Source organism: Falco cherrug, chromosome 11 (assembly GCF_023634085.1).
Source record: "Falco cherrug isolate bFalChe1 chromosome 11, bFalChe1.pri, whole genome shotgun sequence".
NCBI lineage: Eukaryota > Metazoa > Chordata > Aves > Falconiformes > Falconidae > Falco > Falco cherrug.
In genome coordinates, this window is record NC_073707.1 from 23620594 (window position 1) to 23643834 (window position 23241).

Consider the following 23241-nt stretch of genomic DNA (forward strand, 5'->3'; position numbering starts at 1 on the left):
TGCCTTCCTCTGCTAATTGCGGGAGAGACAGAAGCATTTCAGTATGCAAAACTGAAAGCAGATCTCCAAGACAATTCTCCTGAATGAGACGGGCCTACACTTATTGAAGATATACCTTAAAACTTCTCCACACCTCAGACACCTTTAAGAAAAACAAAACAAAACACCCACCCCAAACAAGCCGGGAACTGAAAGGTGAGCCGGAATCTACTTAATTTGTAAGAGCCTTCAGGCATCTGCAGCAGAGCAGAAGCACGCTTGTCTGCTTTTCAATAGGCTGGAGCTGTCAGAGATGCTGAGGATAAATTGTCAAGCCCCAACTGTCCTAAACAAACGTGATGCTCAGCTGAATGCTGCGGAGGGAGTTTCTTCCTTTGCTGCAGTCGCTGCCTCATTAAGTTGATCTAAAATGCACGGGCTTGAAGGAAGACACAGCGTCCCTATGTGCACAGCAGAGCAATCACCCCTGCAGAAGGCATCTCTTCCCCACGTTTCTCTCCCACTCATCCCAAAGGCCTCCATAAACAGGATGGCTTCTTGGCTGTATCAAGCTCATGTACCATCAACACGACCTGACCCACATTACCTAGTGAATTGCATCTTATTTGAGGCTCAGTTTCTCCCCTGCCCTTCCTCCCACAACACACTGATCACACGGCAGTGCAAACAGATCCCCCCCATGGATTTTCGATCCCTTCTCCTCTCAGCCACTTCCCAAAGTTGCCGGTAAAGAGCCCCAGGTAAGGTTTGCAGCTTCAAGAAAGTGCCGCATTAGGGGAGATGAGTTACCAGTGATGCTGAAATCAAACAGAAGAATTAAGAATAAGAACTCATCGGAATTTTAGGCAGGAGTTGGAGCCGCTTCGCACATGTTCCACTTACTTGTGTTGAGAGACAACAAACCAGTTGATTTCTCAAGATATTTCACTCAGTTTGCAACAGTTTTTAGCTCTGTAGTTTGTAATATTACATGCTCTGAAAACAAAATTCCATCCCCAGATCCTTCTAGTTGGTTACTCATAAAATCCGTTAAGATCAGGCACAAGCAAACCAGACTCATCTCCTTCCCTCCCAGCACCTATTACATATAAATAGTAATTATTGTTCCTGGCAAGGCTCTAGTGTCTCTTATGATTCTGTACTTTAACGATCCGATTTCTTAGTACTTTCCACCAAAGAATATATTTAACAAGCATCCACGTTTCCTCCTCCATGATAGGATTTTTAAATTATGAATGTAATAAAGACAATGATGTTGCCAGTCTCATGATTAACAGCTTAAAGAGACACTCGCTAAGCCTTCATTCCCCATTATAACAAATTCACAAGCCATATAGCTTTGTAAAATTCAGCAAAGACAAGATTTAACTCTATAGTTACACAGCTAAATCAACAAGCAATACAAGAAGGGCATTAATTTAGTTTGATCTAGAAAAGCAATTTAAATCCTACCTGCCCTGTTGACAGATTGGTGTTTTTTAAATGCCACCTTAGTAGAAAAAGTCTAATGCAACATTTCCACCCTTATTTATGCAATATGTGACATCTCCAATCTTGTATGTTGTCACAGCTCAAACCACAGTAAGTTATATCACTGTGATGCTACGGAACAAAGAGCATCATTAGCGTACCGTTCAGAGTTATTGAACTAATCAACTGGAGAGGCTTCTCCTAATAACACAAGTCCCCAAACAAGCTGCTATAAACAACCCCTCAACCATCACATCGGTTGCTTTTAAAATTAAAATGAAACCAAACCACTGAAAGAAAATCGGGTTTATGGTAAAACTCAGTTTTATTACTTCACAGGAACAGGAGCTTCATTCGATGCAAGAATACACCCACAAAACACAGTTGTTGCTCGGTGGAGTCAAGTCTATGTCACTGCCCAAGGTTTAAATTTCCACATGTACTTGAATAAATGCTACAGTAGATAACACCAATCAAAACCCTGACAAAGTAAAGATAGGTTAAGCATTATGCTAGAGATTCAACACAAGCCAGCAACTCTTTGCAAGCCTGTCTGGCTCTGTGATCAGTGCAAGTGAAGCATTCAAAATATCACCTTCACACTCAAGAGGGCCAGGTAAGAACAGAGCAGCAGCACGTCAGATAGCACAGAGGTCCAGCCTCCATCCTGCCAGTATCTAACAGCTCAGCACAGGCATCTCTCTACTTACCTTGCAGAATCAAGGCCATGTTTTGCATTTTTTGATTGGTATCAGCCGCGCAGTCATTTTAGACTATAGACTAAAGCAAACAAAATGGAAACTAATAATTCCTTTCCAATCGTGTTTAAGGTTTATCACAACTCAGGTAGCTTCACTGTGTCATGGGCGAGATGGAGGCCTCACCAGGTCTGGGACTATTTGTCTAAATCGGTACAGCAAGACAACCTCTTTGGAACAAGTAGTGAAATTTAAGTATCAGCCAAACCGGTTCAGAGTGATTTATAAAATTCTGAATATCACATTAATGGAATTGCTAACAGCCATAACTACAGCCACATAAATGTGCCTCCCATAATAAAAACACTCTACACAGTTCTGAATGTTTTAAGAACTGGTAAAGTAACTACAGATTATGGAGTCCATCTCCTTTAAGGCATCAAAGACATTCTCAAGGAGGAGTTAATTAGTCCAGTTTCACAGGATACACCATTACAGAGGCTGAGATTCTGACTGCCTGTGATTAATTTGAACCCTGCACCAACATACTTTGCTTACATTAGCTCTGTTTTCAATTTCCCCTCCTTTTTTTTCTCAGCGGCCTCTCACTGGTGTGTTCACAGCTGGAGACTCAAGTGTAACCCCTCTGAGCTGCCCCATAACCAACTGGAACACTTGTCAGCAAACCTCTAGACGACAAGAAAGCACATAAGTACTTTCCAACATGCATGTTTCCCCACCCTGTTCCCCAGTTCACAAGGCAGCAGATTTAAATGCAAGCCCCTCTCCCCTCTAACGATCTGGTACACATATGCACTTGCTTCAAAGCATCCGTGTTCCTGTCAAACACAAAGTTCACAGAAATACCGTGCTTTTACTGGTGCCACCAGTAAAGGGATCACGACTAAAGGCTTCTCCCAACCTCTTAAATAGAGGAAGATGGATTCCTACCAAACAGTAGCAGGCACCAAGCTTCAGGAAAGGACTACCTGTGGTCCAGCGCTCCAGCACGTTCCCATGCAGTGCAAAATAGCCCTCAATGAGGCAATTTCCACCAAAAAAAAAGGGTGTCCCAGGCTGGTACACTGTCACAGCACACCTTTCAAACTTCCTTACCAAACAGTTCAAGTTTTGAAAATAAAGGCAACGCACTTACGCAGCTCCCTTTCTGTATTTTGCTCCCTTTCTGCAGGGAGTCTTGCTTGAGGATACAGCTTCATCTGCACACATCCAAAGTGGGCACTGCTTTCAGGTCTCCTCCTAGCCACCCAACTCTCCCTCTTCACTCATGCGGGTATACACATTCCTGACAAGTTACACTGACGGAGGTGAGAACTCCTCTGTCCGCTGGGTTAGTTTCAGCCTGGATCACTTCAGCTGGTACCACAGGGCAGCAAGAGGATCTGGACCACTCATGTGACACAGCAGCGCACAGAAGACGAGAACAGCAGCAGTGGCTTACATGTTCTACGCTAGCACGTGAGAAACACCATCCCAAGTTTCAATTTTCACGGAAGTCACCCTCCGCGCTGCTCACAGTCATTCGCACCGCGAAGGTGCTGCTGTTTGTATCAGTAACACTTCAGGGAAACACAAACCACGTGCTGTGGGGTGCTGTGCACCATCCGATGGGCAAACGTATGTTTAGCCCATCTGGATCTTAAGGCTCTTTCTGATTCAGTAAGTTCCTTGTTTAAATTACTGAACCAAGTGCTTAAGGCCTTCCTTATCTTGCTAAATTAAGCCAGTCCTTGCCAGCTGCCAACAAGGGGAAGTGGGATCACACAAGGACACTGCAGGACCTTCTGTAGCACAGCATGCACACATTTCCACTGCTTGGTCTGACGGCGCTTGGCCCTCCCTCACTTCTCCCTGCTCCGTCCCATAATCTAGGAGGGATCTGCACCTGGTTTAGCTCAAGGCTGAATTAATTTGCAAGACAGGGAAGTCAAAGGGGTTTTCCTTCATCAGAAGTCAGGGCTACGGACAGACACAAACTGAGACTGTGCAACAGATGACATTTAGCACTGAAAATAGTTTTTCTCTGGGCTTACACTTTCTGCTGTGTTTTTCTGCCAGATAAGGTATTTGCTGGCCGTAAATAGTAGCGGTCCCATACAAGTCTCTTCAAACAAAACAAAAGTATCTCTCTTCAGCAAGGAGCACATCACAGTTTACAGACCAAGGCGAAAAAACAAGTGTCTCAAGATCCACTGCCCTCACTCACCCCTGCCCAGTGCACCACCACCACAAAGTTCTGAGCTGGACTCCCAGCCTCCCACCCCCCGGAGCAGAATGACATAATCTTGTGGTTTGTACAGCACCCACCACAAGTGCTATTATTTCCGACCAGACCCATCAGTGCTACTGAACGCAAACAAAACTAGGAATGTTTGAGACAATCAAACAGCAGATGCAGCAGAAATGAATTAATTTATATTTGAACAAAGGCAAAAGCCAATGGGAGGTTAAAGACAACAAGCTCAAAGGGAATTCATTTGAAGACAGAGCTGAAGGAGAGAGGCTGAAATGGTACATTTCACTGCATATTGTGGAACTGAAAAACGACTCAAAGCCATCTGAGATTTAAACAGTTATAGCCAAGGAGTTTATCTTAGTATCTAAGCTGTGACTCTTCAGGGCCAGCTTTATAATTCTCCTTAATACACACATCATGGAGACTTCTGCAGCATATAGGAACATACCATCAATCTGAGTGACTGAACACCTCTGTACTTTTTACTATACAGACAAGCTTTATTTGTGCAAAGGCTGCATTTTATCTATAGGGACAGGCTGATAATGACAGCTGGATAAGTGTTAACAGAACAAACTTTATTAGCAACTTGAACTATTTAAAAAAGGGGTCTCCACAAATTAAATCTGTAAATGAGTTTACTACCCTAAAAAGTGGTAATTGGGTATTATACAGCCACAACAGGGACAATGGAGCTATCAAATAGGTTCTAGCTGTTCTTTTTATGGCATTGATTTTTTTGATACATTCAAAGCATTATTGCATCAGAAAACATATCATGCATCTTTATGTTTCCAGACAAATTCACCTGTGTGTCATTTCTAGCTACATCTCAAAGGTGCACCAAATCTATAGTTTTATGGTTTTAGTTGCATGCTTTGCCTATATGCATGCTGAGATAATAAATATTAAATACAGGAAAGAACATAAGAGAACCAAACTGACATTAGGAATATTTCACGGCAGCTCTGTTATGTTCTGCCAGTTAAAGAGCTTGTCAAAAAACTGAGGTAACAACAGTGGCCACACCACTCAGCTGAGAATCGCTCAAAATTCACGGAACTTTCAGAAATTCAAGTACACAAACACCAGCTGCAACTTGTCAGAAATGCCAGAGAAATTAGGTTGGCTGCATTTTATTAGTCTATTAGCTGGCGTTCACACAGCTCCTTGTAAATCCTTTTTCTCACTCGGGGCATATCTTCCTGGGAGAACTGAAAAGGCTGGTCTAAGGCGAGGCACTTGCAGTACTGAGGAAAAGGAAAAGGCTTGATTGAAAAAAAAAGATATTTACTATATGAATAATATAGGGCACTGATATTTAAAAAGCAGCACTCTTACCTGGAGCACAAAAACCCCACAGTCACTGTCATTTTTCTGTTGTGGAATGCACTAAAAGGAAAAGAAACAAGAAGAGACATGTTAGATCTTTACTTACCCTTTTATTCTCTAATTCTCCCTTAAAGTCCAAAAGGAGATTCAGCATAACTATCAGTCATCCCGTTCTCAAAACTAGCTGTTCTGCAGCACTAGAAACTGGAGTTGTAATTACTTATTCTGATCCCAACTTTTGCAAGGTGACACTCAACACCTTGTCAGAATAACACCTAACACTTAGAAAAATATATAGCGTAGGACAGAAAACAAATTACAAATCTTTCTTTCAAGTTTATTTTCTTTTAGCGACCTACACAGAACAGCTTCTCAATTAGTTTAAATAAACATTTGTACAGCATTATCTGCTTTACACAGGACCAAACTATATCAGCAAAGCCACGCAGGCCTAGAGGAAGACTACTCTCAGCATCCATGCTACCAGCAGTGGCTTTCCTCTCCCAGCCACACCACAGGGTCTCAAAGAACACGAAGAGTGGCACATCATCAGACAACAGGAGCGCGCAAGGCAGTCTCAAATGATAACTTTCAACCTTCGTTATTTCTTTAAATATGCTCAATTTTGACACGTGGAGCTAAAAAGTCCCACTCGCTAGTGCTGCTATATCTCTGGCACTTGAAGAGGAAAAGTAATTATTTTTCTTCAACTCCCAGATCATCTAATTCACAGAATACAGGAGGACAAACTCTGACTGCACAGGGTGTGCATGAGTGCAGAGAGGAATCATTTCATTATTGTTTCAGCATCTAAAAATAAACCTGCATGAGGAGGGAGCTGTTGGGAGTACGTCTAGTGTGCAATGACCTGTTTTATATCTTTGGAGCCATTATGGGATGGCTACGCAAATCACATATTCCCTCATTTACACTACACAGAAGTTATTTCCTTTTGTTGTTGCCAGACTTTGTTTACTTGTGATCAAATGCAATGTGCCACAAATAGCCCTGGAGACCAAAGCCCTCTCTCCATAGCAAATATAAAATATAGGCAGCTGCAGCATTAGTCTGTTCCCTCCCTCACCAAATCCCATTCATTTGGCATAGCTCAGGACAGTCCTTTCAGGAGAAGCGAAGAAGCTGCGTCTTCAGTTCATTCAGTCCTTGACCTTGTGCCAACATGGGCACCACTACAGGTTTCGCTGCAGGGATATTTAATTGCCTGGAGAACAGGCTTAGATCACCAAGTCACCTGCAGAAAGTACTAAAGACCTGGTAGGAGCTGAATGAGTGACAGAGCTCTAATTCCCAGGTGTAACCACCTTTGTGGCTCCTAGCACCCTCCACGTGGTCAGCATAGAACAATTTACTACTTGTGCAGATATATGGGTTTAGAAACAACCTCCTGAAATGTCTCAGAAATGCAGACTCCAGGGCTTGAAGTGCTGCCATTTACCTTTGTCACAGCGGTCTGCCAACCCTGAAGAAACTCGGGGCGATTCTTCTCTTTTGCTTCAGTCAGCAAATACTTTCGAATGTTCTTTAAAAAGGAAAGGAGAAAAAAAAGCAACAACATTATTCACCAGCTAAAGAACAGCAGAGAGACACTGACTTCTTTGCTGGTAGCCTTTTGACGAGGACAAATACCAGGTGAGCATTAGGAGCTGAGCTCAGATCCAGAGATAAAGAAATGAACTCTGGTGGGTACTGTGCCTTCTACCATCCAGGCTCATTTTGGTCTGTCACGGGGAGCTTTAACACCCCTCACCCCCACCACACACTGGTATACTTAGTACTAGACTAGCTGTGGCACTCAGGCACAGAGTCAGAGTGCTCTCAGTCACGCGGAGACACGCGGTGCAGTCTGGCGTGTGTTCTCTCCTGGCTTACCTGGCTGACACCAAGACCCTTACATTCAATACGATAGCATTTTCCTGCCTGAATCTCAATACAAAATGCTTTGAGTTCTGCAGCTAATCAACAAAGCCCCAGGGAGAGTTTTAGTGACATACAGGAAAAAATAGTCTGACACAGGCGAAGAAAAGGAAGCAAGATAAATGAGCCTATGGTCTTGGGTTAAGCAAATCCTTCTACTTCTCTGTAAACAGGCTGGTGTTTTATAGCACAAGTTAAACACACTCTAGCACACCAACGTTCACCTTAGTGGGTGGATCACACTGGCATTTTGGGTATCAGCTGCCCTTCCTCTAGAAAGGGCAAGAATAAAAGCATCTCATGTTTGTGAGACATTTAAGTGCAAATGCCTTGCCTGGAGCCGGATGGGAGAGGCCACACTGCAAGACTGTAGGGCTGCTGAGAGGGACCCCTGGTTTATGCTGCAAGTTCAGAAGCTGGAGAGCATGAGGTCTCTCGCTCCCAGAACAAACATTAGCTTCATCCTCAACAAATGCCAGCAGGAAACTAGTATCTTCATTCAGAAGTCCTAGCTGGGAACTCTCCTGGGTACAATAATTACTACTCTTCTGTAAGCCAACAACTACACACAGTCAAAAGTAGAGGGCTGCTGCATCAGGCAAGCAATTAAGTTGACAAAATTAGCTTTTGTAAGAGGGTCATTACAATTTGCTAGTCCCAGCAAAAATCTCCTGGCTGCTCTCTATCAGGAAGACTGATAATTTAACTCCAATATTCAGGTTGCAGCTTCAAAAAAGGTTGCTGTTTTATCATCAGAGGTACACACCCCATACCAATGCAGACAGAGGAAAAAGGCAACACGCTGTTAATAGCGCAGTAACACGTAAACCCCAGTGGGCAACACTACAGCATCTTCAGTCCTGTTCTCTCACCCAGGCAACCTTCCCCAAAAAGGACCATAATTTATCATTTCCTACACACGTCTCCCTTAACAGTTGAAAGAATTGCCTTTACTCTCCCCTTCTGGCTAGCCTGCTTCCCTATGGCACGGGGCTTTGAGCCCCTGCTTTTTGTGGGAGTGACAAGACAGAGCCACAAAAGGTGTGCCAATTACATGGTAGGCTAATTAGACAATAGGCAATCTGACCTCAACTCCCAGCTCTGGTGTGACCCTCAAGTTCTGTGCTTCAGACTCCTCAGCAGGAAAAGCTGATTCTTATTTCATACATGACGGGACGACAGTAGACATACTGCATTTAAAGTTTAAAGCTGAACAGAAAAAGGGGGAGGGAGGTTGTTCAAACTTTGCAGACACAGCTGTAACTCTTACCTCTACGCAAAACTTAAAATGAATGCCTTGGGAATCATAAAATGAAATAATTCGATTGGGGATGTTCACAGTAATGAGGGACCAGTGGACTTCCAGGTGAATAGGAATTAACAAGAGAGTCTTTTTGAACAAGTCCACCTGACAAGAAGAACAATATACATTAGAGACAATTCCACAGGCAGAACACAGCAAAGCAAAAGGTTAATCATATCCAAGTCTCCTCTCCGCCACCCTGTAACTGAAGAATTCTTTTGCCCCTCCACTCTTTCACCACATTCCTTGTGTTTATCTCATATACAACTTACCAGCAGGCACAAAAATAGTTACAGCCCAGAAAGTTGCGAAGTATTGTACAGTACCAGAGTTAGTCACTACTGTATTTGTGGCAAAATCCTGCTCACAGTGCACTTTGACAGAGATGTTAAAGTGGGATTTCTTAAGAAATGATGGTAATACAATAGAACCTTCATTTGGGTTAGCTATGTATCTTCAATAATGACACTCCTGCTGTGCGAGCACCACAGATTTCTATCAAAGCTGCATCATGCATGGGTGACAGAAGCAGTTCTGATTACAAACACCCCACAAAACCAGCAAGCTGGTGCAGTTTGACTCCCTCTGCTGTAACACAGGCTCTGTGACTGTCAGGGGAAACCAAAGAAGGACCGCGTGATGCTTTGGTGAGCAGAGGAAAGGAGGGGGTGAAGGCAGAGCAGATTCATTCTTTCTTGAACTTAACTTCGTAGCAGATGTACTGTGGTCACAGGCAAGCAAAGAAGGGAGAAGGTCTTAAAGTACGGAACAAGTAGAACAGATACAACACCCCTGGCGTCTGTGTGGCAGATGAGCCCTTATGCTTTTGTAAGTCAGCCAAGCCAGGGCCTTTCGTGATCTTCCTTCTCCCGGTTCCTCTTGAAATAAGTGTCTAATTGCTGGGTTTTTGGTGGTACAGTCCAGAAAATAAGCAAAAATAGAATACTGAACTAAATGAACTCATCCTGTGGGAAGATTTCTGTGCTGCCTTTTTTTTTTTAAGTACTGTGCAATTTGAACAGTATATAATTGCTGTGCTACTGGTAAAGGCAGGTGGTTTGTAGGAAAGAAGAGTGAATTTTTTTTGAGTAACAGTGGGAAGCTGAAAACACAAAAAGGTCTGAGTGTACACAGCAGTTACCAGCCTCGCCTCGCTCACAACAGTACTCACCCACAAGCATGGATGATCCCTGCTCCCACCTGCAGAAACTGCTCCCTGACCAGATTACAACACACTCACTACACAACAATCCATCATTCTTGGAGAGAAGCAAAGAGATGTCAGCCAGCAGCAAGCTGAGGCCACAAAGGAAAACTGGAATAAGATAAATGAACTACATCTTCTGTGATGTCCAGCAATAGCAGAACCATGGTAAACTCAAGGGTCTTCATGTGACCCTAGTTGTGGGACTGCTGCAGGCATGCAAACTTCTAGCAGAAGAGTGGATAGAGTCAGCCAAGAACTGGAAGGGTTTTTAGTTAAGACCTGATGTACAGAAAGAATGGTGGCAACCTAGATTCGCTTCACCAAGGCAGTGCAGCCAGCTAGCTGACACAACAGTGGATCAGAGCAGGAGTGCCAGTGTGGGCAGATGGGACAGACACAAACAGGAGCTTTGAAAACACGGCAGCTAGGTGCAGAAGAGCACGTCCTAGGCTCCGGCTTTGTATATCCCAGGAAAGCACATTTATAAAGCCTGGTACAATACTCTGATGTGTTTAAAAAGCAGAAACAAGTTTGCCTTAATTGCATATTGCAGGACTAAGCAGTCTGCTGAATCCTTCCAACAAACTGCTTAATTCTCATTCTTGCTTTGGAGAGTCTTCAGGAATTTAAATGTCTGAACAACTGTCCTGCTCTCATCTGGTCCCCTCCTCAGCAGCAACAGGAATACAGGCTCTGCTTTCAGAATCTACCTTCACTTCTGGGGTTTTTGCAAAACTTGGGTTGCTGGAGAAAAAGAACTTTTAAAGCATCTGGGAATATTAGGCACCAATATTCAGACTCTTTTAAAAGAGATTTTAATAAATTATACGAATAGATTTTATATTTGGATAATGAGTTCATCTCTAGGATTTCACAGATGTGTGCTATTTAAGTGCTTCTGCAGAAAGATCATATATTCAAACACGGTCCTTGATTAGTCTTGCCTCATCTCCCACATTAGAAAGGACAAATGTTCAAAGGGGGGGTGGTGGTGGAAAGCACACTGTTCTTTGTATTAGCTACCTCAGGAAATATCACAAGCCATAATCTGGTATGGGTTCTGGAAAGCAAGGTGAAGTCTGCTCTTGCCATGTTAACAACAGTTTGGCTTATTGGTCTCTAATTTCTGCTTTCTAGTACCTGTATGTGTTACTCAGGAGTAACAATTTGATTTTATCACACAATCCCAGGTTAAGCTAAAAGGTGCTCTACCATAGATCGGCATACCTGGTCCTGTCAGGAGCACCGAGAGACATTTTTTGCAGATAAATTAACGGCTTGCATGAATGTACACAGGAGACAATCTACCACTAAAGATTAAGCCATTCAAAGTACATTTTCACAACATAATCATACTAACTTGACTAGTGCCATCCTACACCTTTTATTAACCTCTCCCCACTTTGTATCATTCCTTTGCAAACACCTCCTAACCCAGTTTCAAGTTAGTGATTCAACCCAGCCCCAAAGAACCAGAGCACTGATGACACAAAGTTAAAAGATACCTTTTTAGTCCATCGTTTTACCCCATTATATCCTTTGGTTACGAGCTGTCTATGAAAAAAGCTGTTAAAGAAATGAACCTAAAAAAAGAGAGAGAGGAGGAATGAGCACAGAAATCTTCATGCAGAGTCATTCCCCTTCCCCCAGGATAATTTATACAAAACAACTTGTAATAAGGCAATATTTAATGCAGGTTTAGAAACAGAACCCAGTAGGGACAAACAGAGGCTTTGCCAACCTAAACTATTGCTGTTCTTCAGCAAGCAAATAAAGCAAGCCTTATTTCCCTATAATATATGATGTAAGCCACTGCAGCATTTATATTTACGCTTCTGTACCTCCGGGCATATCGTGTTTAATTTTTGCTGGGGACAGACTTGGGAGAAAAACACCAGGATAAGGCGTTATGAGGTTTTGTTCTGCTTTACAGGTGATTTTTTGCTGGGGACAGACTTGGGAGAAAAACACCAGGATAAGGCGTTATGAGGTTTTGTTCTTTACAGGGATTAAAGAACATTGGACTGGCAAAGTGAGGGTGGTGGAGAAGGGAGTAACTTCTGGTTTTACTTGCTGGCAACTCTGAGACTCAAAACCCAATATTATTAAAACAGTTATGAGATTTAATCCAACAACACACTCATTTGTATTCAACTACTATGACCAGCTCCAGACAAAAAACAATATTCTGCTGTTTAAAAGCATTTTTAAGTTATACCACATCCATTTTATAACTAAAAACCTACACCTATGGCAAAAAAGTAGGCTCGTGTTAAAAAAAAATAAATTATCTAGCTCCAGGTTAACACTATTATTCCCTGTGCTTAGCTTCTTGCAATTACAGGAACAGATTAATACAAATGGAAATCTGCAACAGCTGTTTTTAATAATTCTGCTAGTGTAGAGGTGGTAGAAGGCTCGAGTTATTACTTAAAAAAAAAGTTAGAAAATTCAGCATCTGAAAACACAGTCTAACACCCATTAGCTATGCCAACAGACTTCAAAACCACATTCTGAGGTACCAGCACAAAATCTCCCATGAGGATTTCAATTATGCACTATGAAGAAAAAGCAGACACAAGCAAACAGATACAATCTCCAATACCACAACCCTAGCACACGCTTGGGAAGTACAGAGAATACTAATGAAGAATCACCATCACCACCAATCAAAGCAACAACGTTCTTTCTTCTGAGCTTGAAGATTCTAAGAGCTACATTATGCAGAGCTCATCTAAGAATGGCTTTGCTTGCTTCTTCCTTTGTGGTCTCACCTGAAAATCATTCAGCTCTACTAGTAAACAGATGGCTTTTTATAATTGCCACTGCTGCAAATTTAGTCACAGAATGGGGGCGGGATGGGGGATGTTTTCTTTTTTTTTTTTTTTTTTCTCCAAACTGCCACCAACAGACACTGCTGTTGGAAAGCTGTAACCATTCTGTTGAGGATGCACAAACCAAATTGCCCTGCAGAGTCAGTTCTGCCAAGGAACCAAGCAGCTCTGCATCAATTCCTATTCACCAGGCAGGCAAGCTGGCAGTTTGAGCTGTTAGGGCCCCCAGAGCTATGAGGTGGGCAGGTGGGTCAGTGCAAGCAGCACATGTGCATGGTTCAAATGCTACCATTCACGATTTGTCATCTCAGCAGAAATCCTTCTTAGTCAAAAATTTCAGCTGAAACATCAGACTGGTGAGCAAGGGCATGGATAAAAAAAACTTTTTAAGCAGGTATGCTGGGGACAGAAACCTCTAGGAGAGAAAGGATGGGCAAAACCAGGGCATCTGTCTTCTACAGGTACATCAGTAACATCAGGCTACCACAGAGACCACCTGCAGAGCTAATTCAGTAAGTTCCTGAAACAAGAGCAACAGCACTGAAAACTGCACAGGAAAGGAAGAAAATTTGACAGCAGATAGCAACAAATTATAATGAAACCACTCAGAACATCCCTGAGCTAAATCTCTAATCTGTATCTGAAATATTCAATGTTTCACCCTTCCCTCTCAATCTCTCATTAGGTACATTTGCATAATAACAAAACCCCTCACCTTGTCAGGGACTGCATCCATTACGAGTTCACCATACATGTTAATTATCTGTAAGAGTTAGTAAATATTTGAATATGTACAGAGCAATTTTGTAACCCCCAAATTCACAAGTTCCCATAAAACGTAGGACCCTTCACACTTGAAGCAGCAATAAGGAGGTGAGCAATTATAGCAACACTTTGCTGTAGTCTGAAGGACGAGCACTCCGGAACTAAGTGGTCGGCCCGCAGAGAGACTAACTGGCTGCTTGAAGTCTGCCTCAATCTGAAATGCAGTTTAATTCAATTTAAGACTACTGGTGCATGCCCTGGGCACTGCAGCCGCCTTGGTTTTTTGGCTGTGGGCCAGTCTGCTGCTTCACTCTGCTGTTCTTGTAATCTGCTCAAGCTTGGGGATGGGGCAAGATGTTAAAACCTACGTGGGTAGCCACTATTTTCCCAGAACAGTGAAACATCATTTCTTCAAAAGGTAACAGTTTAGTTGTGACACCTCTCATCTTCCAGACTTGTAACTGCTATTATTGTGCCTATTGTAAAAGCTGCTCACCATTTCTCAAGTGCAAAGTAAGGATAGTCCACCTGTAACGCAGCAGAAGGTGAACAACTGATACCCTCACGCGGGCTAAAAAGGGGTAAGGAAGCACATAAACACCAAGCATCTCTGACCTGGTCATTCAGCCAGTTCTGGCCTTCCAGTGTTGCTAAATCATCCATATCTAGCATGTGCTTATTATAGAAGACCCGGAAATCGCAAGTAGAGGTTTTTGGATGTTTTTCCCGATACTTCATGATTTCCCTGGTGATAAAAGGTTTTCTAAAACAGGATTGAAAAAGTAGAAAAAATAATAAGTCAGGGTCATGTCAAATGGACTTCTGTTCTGCTAGGTGTTAGATGTGGAGCATGCAGTAGCAATACAAGCAATTTGTCCTTTACAAAGTCTAGAATTTGATACTGCTACACACCTATGGGAGAAATCTTCATTGAAGACTTCTTTTAATCTTCCCATGACATCTTTTTCACAGAGTGGTACTAAACTGCCATACTTCTTCATAACTTCATCTAGGAATCCTTTAAATACACCAGAAAAATGAAAGTGCAAACATATAAAAAACCTTCAGAGTTCACTAGTCCGATAAAGCAGTCACTGCTTCCAAGTACGAGCAGCAATCAATCTGCACCCAACCAACACGTAACACCACACATGGCAAGTATACATTTAAGAAAAATAAAGCTCAAATTGGCAACATTAAATAAAAACGGGGGCAGGGGAAGGAAGACAAAAATAAAAAAGCAGGAATCTGATCACTCGGCTTCACAGGAAAAGATCAGACTCCATTCTTGCAACATACACACATCTCTACATCAAACTAATTATACCAGTGCTAAAGAATCCACCCCCCTCCCTATTTCAATTAACATCTTAAGTAATTTTTACTGCAACATGAAAAGCCATCAGTTTCTGCAACAGTTTTCATTGAAAACTCAGTATCTTGTCCTTACGGTATGCAGAATTACTCTCCTCAAATGTAAGCAGCCTTGGTTGGCAGAGCGTTTGCAGTCTGTTCAGCTCCTCTGCTGTTACCATCGCAAACAGAAAAGACACCAGACACTTGGCAAGTTTAACTAATTCACCCGTGTATCCTAGGGATGGCACTTAAGGTGACACAGACAGCCATGCCAGCCTGCCACTGCCTGAGAAAGCATTGGGCAACCCTAACACCAGAAACAAAGATATTAACTAGGAAATAATGAAGGGATGAATGCTGGAGGAATTAAAAAACCTAGGAAATAAGTTTTCTTTTTTTTCTCAGACATAAGACTGGAACACTGGAGACATAAATCCCACCCAAGCATCCAAAACCCTTCAAGAATGAAAGAGAATGGCAAACAAGATTTCAACACCTGCTAGTGAATAAGAGAAAAAAATCCACCAAGTTGTCCAGCTTTCTGAAAATGAATTTTCAAACGCAGCAGATAACACACCTTCTGTGTACAGAAAGCTGGATCTGAGAGTAGAGTTTAGAGAAATCGCACTATCCCAAACTCCAGGATTCTTCTCAGGCCAGGGTGTGATGGCAGAGCGCACCACTGGACACTGCAGTGTACATTCAGCTCTCTGCTTACTAAGGCTTTAGCAATATTTCCTGGAAACTTCCAAAGATCAGGATGGGAAGAAGCAAGATGAGAGAAACATCTGACAGACAAAAAGTGCAAGAACAGCAGTAAGTAAAAACTAAAAAGGGACAGAGACCCAGAACAAAGCAGAAAGAGCCAAGAAAGCAGTGAAGATACAGCAAGAAGTACACCCAGATGTGTGAGAGAAGGAAGGGAGGACAGAAAAGTGAGATCAGACAACAAGGAAGCATTCTTCACAGGAAGATAATCTTCCTCACAACTCTGCCACACACTTGCCTAACGACTTTTATCCTTACATCTTAGTACACTGTGACAGGGAGAATACTTCTCACTGGCTAGAAGTCTAGATAGATGATGCATGGGGCTTACAAGTGTACGTTATTCTCTTCTAATATATATGTGAATTTTAAAAGGTTTTTACACATACACACAAAGGGACTATTCTTGTAGTTACAACCAACCGCAGCAGAGCTCCAGGAGACCTCTAGCTAGACTCTGACCTCACTTACACTGGTGTAACTGAGTAACTCAAGGAGGAAAATACAAAGTTCAGACCTGATGCAAGACACCCATCACAAACAGGATTTACCATGGAGCTCTGTTTGATACGTAAGAGCGCATCAGAATGCACTAAATGCTGCAGCCCATTAACCTTGGAGCTCAGCTGCTGCAGAGAAACTCAAAACCCAAGACCACCTCTAACATTTATATCTCCTTCACACATCTACCCTAGGAACTCTTGCCAGGCTAGCAGTACCTTTTAGGGTGCAGTTAATTATTATTTATATACATTTATGAAGAAACATGAACTCCTGCACACAGTTATAGCAAAATTAGAACTCCTTTTTTACAGCTTTTCAGCTGAACTCAGCATGAATGTGTATGTAGTGTAGACCTGGCTTCAGTCCTCGGACAGGAACCCTCAACTCCGAAGAAAATGGCAACTGGTCTCACCTACTTTCATGCAGAAGCTGGGTAAGAACTCTCTTAAAATCGTCAAGTGTGCAAAAGTTCAATGCATTTGCTGTCTGTCTTTTCCGTTTTATTTATTTTCAGTTATTCAGGCCTCCCATGAACAAGAACATGACTGCCTATCAGGCCACAAAATTTTAACCTTTGCCACTCTGATACAGTCTTGGTTCTTGACTGTTACAGAAGGACTACATCCCTTTTTCTGCTGGACAAACTAAAAATCCATTGCAGAAGTGGTCTGTTCACTGTGATACCAATTTCTCACATAGTGCCTGGTCCTTGCTGGCTCACATAAAGCCACAGAGAAACACATCTCACACTAAATTGCAGATATGGATGGGGAAAGCTAAATCATGTTTTCAGGTCCCATGTCTCCTTCTTTGCTTTTTGCTTTAGAGAATCAATAGCAAAATTGAAGGGCAAAAAAGCAGGCAGAGAAATCGGAGCATCTTAAACTTCAGACAATCCCTTTAACACTAGTTGGCACCGGCTTCAGGTTTATGGGCACCTATGAAGCCAATTTCGCCAAAAGGAAGACTTCAGTTATCAGAACACCACTGAACTCAAACGTTATATTAATGGTACTAGGTAGCACAATGTGTTATTTTACTGCTCCTATGTGTACAGCATGCTACTATACATAAATAAGACACCAATTACTATTTTTACTATGTTCCTCTTTAGAGAGGCTATCAAATACTGCATGCTCAGCACTGAGTAAAAAAATCCCAAAGACTTTTTGTTGAACCTTTAAGACTAGTCTTGCCTTTTTTAAAAAAATACTGTCTAGTAAGATTCATTAAGCCTACTTTATGAAAAATTGCAGAGAAAATTAAGTGACAATGAGCAATATTTGGCTATTAAAACCTGAGATCGATCAAGTGATTTAGTTTCAGTCTAAGACAGAGGAAGAGAAGAGAGGATAAGGCTGGAAGGAAGTATTAGAACACTAAGGATTTTCAAAAACCAATTAAGAGAAATATTTGTCAAACATTTAAAAAATTGGAAGTTTTAACCCCATATCATCTTCTGAAACCAGATGACAAAAGACATTTTAAATGTCTATCAACATTTTCCACAAAAATTCCCATTACATTGTTTTCCCTAAAACAAGAGCAGCAGAGGCACCATGCAACTATTCCTCAAAATAGCTTGTCAGGTAAGCATTGATTTGTCCTTCTTTCATGCAGCTCCCCTCTCTGCAGCCTCACTTCATTAAGTGTTTTGCTAAGCAATGTTTATAATTCACAGTAAGAAACCATTTTAATAAAGGAATTAACGCAACATGTAAACTGCACGATACACCCAGCAGTTTTCAGGAACTCCTGGAAGCCCTAAGATATATAAAAGGTATACCACAAAGCCATGTTGCCAACTGCTCATCAGCCACCCGGGAAGCTTTCTGACCGTCCCTTTTGCCTCCCTTCTGCATTTCTGATTTCAGTCTTGTGCTTTCTGGTGAAGGCTCCTCAAGAGGACTTTTGCAGTAAGGGTGATCCAGTAACTTTGCACTAAAAATGTCCAGATTTAAGGAGCCCTCTACTTCCATCTGGCTAGAGCTGTCCTCATTTTGTGCCATCTCCATGGATAAAGGTCCATTTTCAAAATTATCACTGACATTGGAATCCTGCAAGGATGACTGCAACAGTACGATTCCATCTATACCCATAACCTCATTAGATCCTGCATCATCTTGACCTGAAACAGGAATTTCCTTTCCTGTCACGGAGATGAAAATGTCAGAGCCATGATCCTCTGCCAGAGCCCCGTTGGTCTCCACCTGGTGCAAGGTCTCTGCCTTCGGAGAAGCTCTAGCATGCAGTTCTGGCAGGGCAGCATCCACACGGCCATCCTGCCCTCCGGATTCTGGCTCCTCAGAATGTGGATCAGCACACGGTAACACATCCTGCACGTAGCAGATCTCAGATGCATGTATTTTGTTCTCCTCAGCTAAAGATTTGGGTGTAATATTGTTCATATCTGATAAGCTGTACTGGTTCCAAAGACAGCTACTTTTAGATTTCCAGTAGGAAAGCCAATTACACAATCCACTTTCAAAATCTGGCTGAAGCGTCTCTTGATGGTCCCTTGTAACTTTCTGCACCCACCTTGGCTTGATTTTTCTCAATTTGCAGGTTTTGCTTCTTGCTTGAAGTTCCAGGGATTTTATAATTCTATACCGAAACCTAACCATAGAAAGTTTCTTATGCATCATAAAGATAGATCTCTTTTTTACAGTATGATGGTTAAATTTGTAGCTCTTTATAGTTGTCAAGGGGCCACAAGTTCCATTCCACTCCCTTTGCAACAGCATTTCCTTTTATAGTTGTTTAAAACTACTAGGACTGTGTTGCCCTCATCATTATTGCTCTCCTCCCCGCTATAAACAAAACCACCTTTCTTTACAGGTAAGGCAGCACCATCCGGCGTACCACATGAGACATAATAGATATTGCCAGAGATGCTACTAATAGCCCATTTCAAATTCTTCATTCAAAGGATCTTCACTCTGAAAAAATTCATTGTTGAGTTTTCTTACTTTCCCAGATGGACTTGCACCTTTGCGATAGGGACAGGATCTTTTTGCTCTCAGTAGTTTTGTAAGGAAAACTGTATGTTTCAACAGTAGGTTTTTGATATGTTTCTGCATTTAGAGGCACATCAGGAGCCCACCTGCTTTGGAGCTCAAGTGCCTTCCTTCCGCACTGCTGCCTTCTGTAGTTTGTTGTGATTTAAGCTCACAATCAGGTGAACACTCTGTCTTTTCTTCTTAGCTAGGAAAAATTGCTTTTGGAAGCAGTATTCCCCAGGCTGCCCAAATCCAGTGGTCCATCTTCTAGACTGGGCCAGCAACTGACTTCTTTTCCAAAGCAAGTATCTTCTATGGTTTTTCATTTTTCTGATGCATTATGATCTTGAAAAACAGCTGAAAGAATAAGGGAAATTAATTCAGCGTTATCTGGACTGTAACATAATAGCAAAACACTAAGGCACATTCCTCAGGCAACATGCCTATCTAAAATTCCACTCGTCCTCCAAACACAATCCCATGTTCCCTAGGACATTCTCACTTGCACCAAAAGGAAAAAGAAGCAATAGTTGCAATGGCTCAGTTCATAAACAGGCTTTTCTCATTTACCTTCCCCTGAGGTAAAGCAGCGAACAGGTAATCCCCACCCAGCCCACGCTCCCTGTATATAATTTCTGACTCTCTATCTAGCCCAAGGGTAAATGTCTCTCGATATCCATGTTGTAGAGCAAGCACAGTTAACTAGCTTGCACCAAAAGGCTTTTGAAAAACAAAACTCTGAAGCCCAAGTTAGTCAACAAGTGTCTGCAGATACCCGATTCCACCAGCAAGCCATGTACACCATGTACAAAGTGAACGCTTATTCTTGTGCAATAAATATTGGGAGGCGCTCTGGGGACACTTCACACACACAAATTTTTCCCTTAAAGGAACAGCACTGCACATACCACCACAGAAATTTTGATTCTCTGATTAGATGAAGAATGACACAGTGTACTCTGTGAAGTGGGTCCTCTGTATTTGCAGTAACAGCTCGCTCCGTATGACACTACCACCACCATGAGCTTCTATAACCAGTGTTTATCTTTGCATTAACAAAGCAGTGTCAATACAAGACAACAGTTACCTTAAAAATCCCTTTCCCCACTAAAAACCTGCATCTCAAAGTGTGCAATAAGGATAGATTTAAGTCTACACAGAAGTGTAAAGCCTGCACGGTAGTATCTATTCATCTTAACTACACAAGACAGAAGAATCCAAAGGCAGAAGAATCCAGAAAACACAAGGGGAAGGCATCAGATGCACACACAACATAGGATGTTTCATGCAAATTGTTCCAGTCTCACCAAGTACATCAATCACGTCCTGTATTTTACAACAGTTTGCATTTTCTTAAATTCAGAAATGGACTTTCCCCCTCCTCTATCCAACTGATTCTGACTTACAGACTTACAACAAATTTTCCCTTAGCCACATCTGTCCCAAGCATTACATGTAGACATCACCTAGCTGAAAATAAAGGAGCCTATAAATGGAAATATAAAGTTAGCAATTGGACTTTAAAGGCAAATATGAATGCTAGGCACCTGCAGAAACAGATATTTCAAGTCTGACTTAAGAAGCTCTTCTGCATTTTTCACTTACTCATCTTGGATGTAAACAGCAGGTCGCTTTGTGTGTGTGCAGGAATTGGAGGGGAGTAGAAATGCAGAGATGATGAAAAATATCATTTAGCACTCTGGTAAGATATTGCCACCACACAGAAAACAGCCCAGAGTTCACTACCCACAACCTGGAAAGGAACCCTGCTACCTCCACACAGAGACGTGCAAGACAGTACAGCTTAACCGTATAAGCACTGCAATAGGATCTAGCTCTTTTGCAACCCTCTACTAGTCAGCATACAACTTAGTTACTATCAAAATCAGGACGTAACATCTCATCATGCCAATTTTCTCATATTTGCTCTTCTAGGACTCGCATTTCTCTGCACTAGATAGTTTATGCCGGCTTTTATGCTACAAACTGTTCATGTCTGTCTATTGTGCACCGTACCTACAAAACGGTCCCTGAGTGGCCCCAGTAAACATCAGCCAAACCACAGTATTGCTAGGACAGCTTATTCCAGCTACACTTCCATCCAAGTAGACAAAAACCAAGCCAGCAAAAGCGCAGCATTTTCAACAGCGCCACATATACAAAAGGCTTCTGCCAACAAAGCGAGTCTTGAGTGCACTGAGAGAGCACAGCACGTGAAGGTTTCGCTGCTGCTCAGTCTCAGCAACATGTGCCCAGCACCTGTGCAACATACCTGCCAGTTTTGAAGAACATTCCTGAATGATTTGGAGTCACCACTTTTCTCCTTGCTCTCTCACAGCAAAGTCCAACAAGAAGCATCCCTTCACGGGCACTACCTCAGATGTGGAAGGCAGCTGAGTGACCACTGGTTTTCTAAAAAGCCGTGGATTACACAGGAGCTGAAGCGCCTACAGCTACCATCATTTCACCCATAGTAAACTGAACTAATGATCACAGTGGGAAAAATACTGAACTAGATTCTAGCAAAGATAAAGTCTTGACAACAAAAAGAACCTGAGGCAAACTTGAATTGAGAGGCAGGAGTGGTGCCACAGTTTCAATGCAATCAATTGCAACAGCAATTGAAATAGCTCATTTGCTCACTATTATCATGAAATCCAGCTTCTTAAACTGCAAGAAGTAAAGATCTTAGGAAAGCTATTCTACCCACCTGTTCTGCTTCATTTTTAACTTAGATCATTAAAAAATGCTTCACACTGTAACTTACAGGATTTAAAAATACTTCACATTTGTCTGTGATGCATGCACCAATTTCTCCACATTGAAAGTTTTTTTCTGTACAAAAATGTTTCTCCTTAAAACGGGAAGAAAATCTGACTCCAAGCCATTGAATCAGAGTAAAACCTTCCTGCCCTCCCCTCTGCCTTTTCAAATATAATCAGTTTTGAGTCTGGATCCCTTTAAAGCAAAGGCCTCCAAGGAGCAGTTAATCCCAGTCCTAGGAGCTGAAAGAGTTCACTTTTCTAATAGCAGTATTACTTAAAGAGTGACAAAAGATAATCCATACGCAAATATTTAATTAAAGGTGCTGCTTGAAGAACTCATTTTCCCATCAGTGCTACAAGAGTATTACTGGTTTTACTTGGCAACATAAATCAGCAAGGCAAATGGACTGCTTAAAAGTGCACTGCTAGAAAAGGAACTGAAGTGAACAACGTTAAGACCAAAAAATAAAGCAAGCATCACCCAGAGTTTAAAAACCTGAAGAGAAAGTCACATCTTCATCCCATACACTGACACAGATGAAAAAACTCTGAAGTTGAGGAACTTGCACCATTCAAAGTGTAATTTGGCTAGTATAAGCCATACCTCCATGGCACAGGGATGCTGCCAAGATTACACCAGCAAAATCTTAAAACCCAGGAAAGCCCAAGATGTGTACCTCCCGAAGACCGTAAGTGAAAGTTTACTGTCATTAGTCCTCAACCCTTCTGCTGCATTTGACATACCATCTGCAAATGATTCAATACTGAAAGGCACAATCTCTTTTGCACCGACAAAGACAAACCCAAACTGTTACAGCTCTGTACTAATGGCAGATTCTAGTAATAGATCTGCTTTGTACTCTAAGCTTTTAGAAACATACTTGGGAGCCGCTCAGTTTTCAGAATAGAGACTTACCCCAAGAGCTCTGGTAAGTTACAAGCAAGTGTCGCTTTATATCAACTTGACATAAAGCTCACCTAAAATTCACCTAACACCTACACAAGAGGAACAGAGGAATGCGAGGCCCTTGATCCTTTACCAAGTACC

The 23241-nt window shown here is 42.1% G+C and overlaps 1 protein-coding gene across 2 annotated transcripts in view; it reads right to left on the minus strand.

Annotated features, from left to right (window-relative positions):
* SENP5 (SUMO specific peptidase 5) overlaps window positions 1-23241 on the minus strand; it is a 125199-nt gene that overhangs the window by 99090 nt on the left and 2868 nt on the right. The window contains exons 2-10 of one of the 2 annotated variants that reach the window (XM_055724104.1): window positions 18216-19785; window positions 14714-14819; window positions 14417-14564; window positions 13752-13799; window positions 11708-11785; window positions 8963-9100; window positions 7214-7297; window positions 5767-5817; window positions 4583-5675 (exon numbers count right to left, since the gene is read on the minus strand). In XM_055724104.1, coding sequence (XP_055580079.1) covers window positions 5565-5675; window positions 5767-5817; window positions 7214-7297; window positions 8963-9100; window positions 11708-11785; window positions 13752-13799; window positions 14417-14564; window positions 14714-14819; window positions 18216-19173 — 1722 coding nt within the window. In that variant the 5' untranslated portion in view covers window positions 19174-19785 and the 3' untranslated portion in view covers window positions 4583-5564. Of the gene's footprint in view, window positions 1-4582; window positions 5676-5766; window positions 5818-7213; window positions 7298-8962; window positions 9101-11707; window positions 11786-13751; window positions 13800-14416; window positions 14565-14713; window positions 14820-18215; window positions 19786-23241 lie in introns of those variants that run through there. The other variant, XM_055724103.1, reaches the window with a different exon arrangement.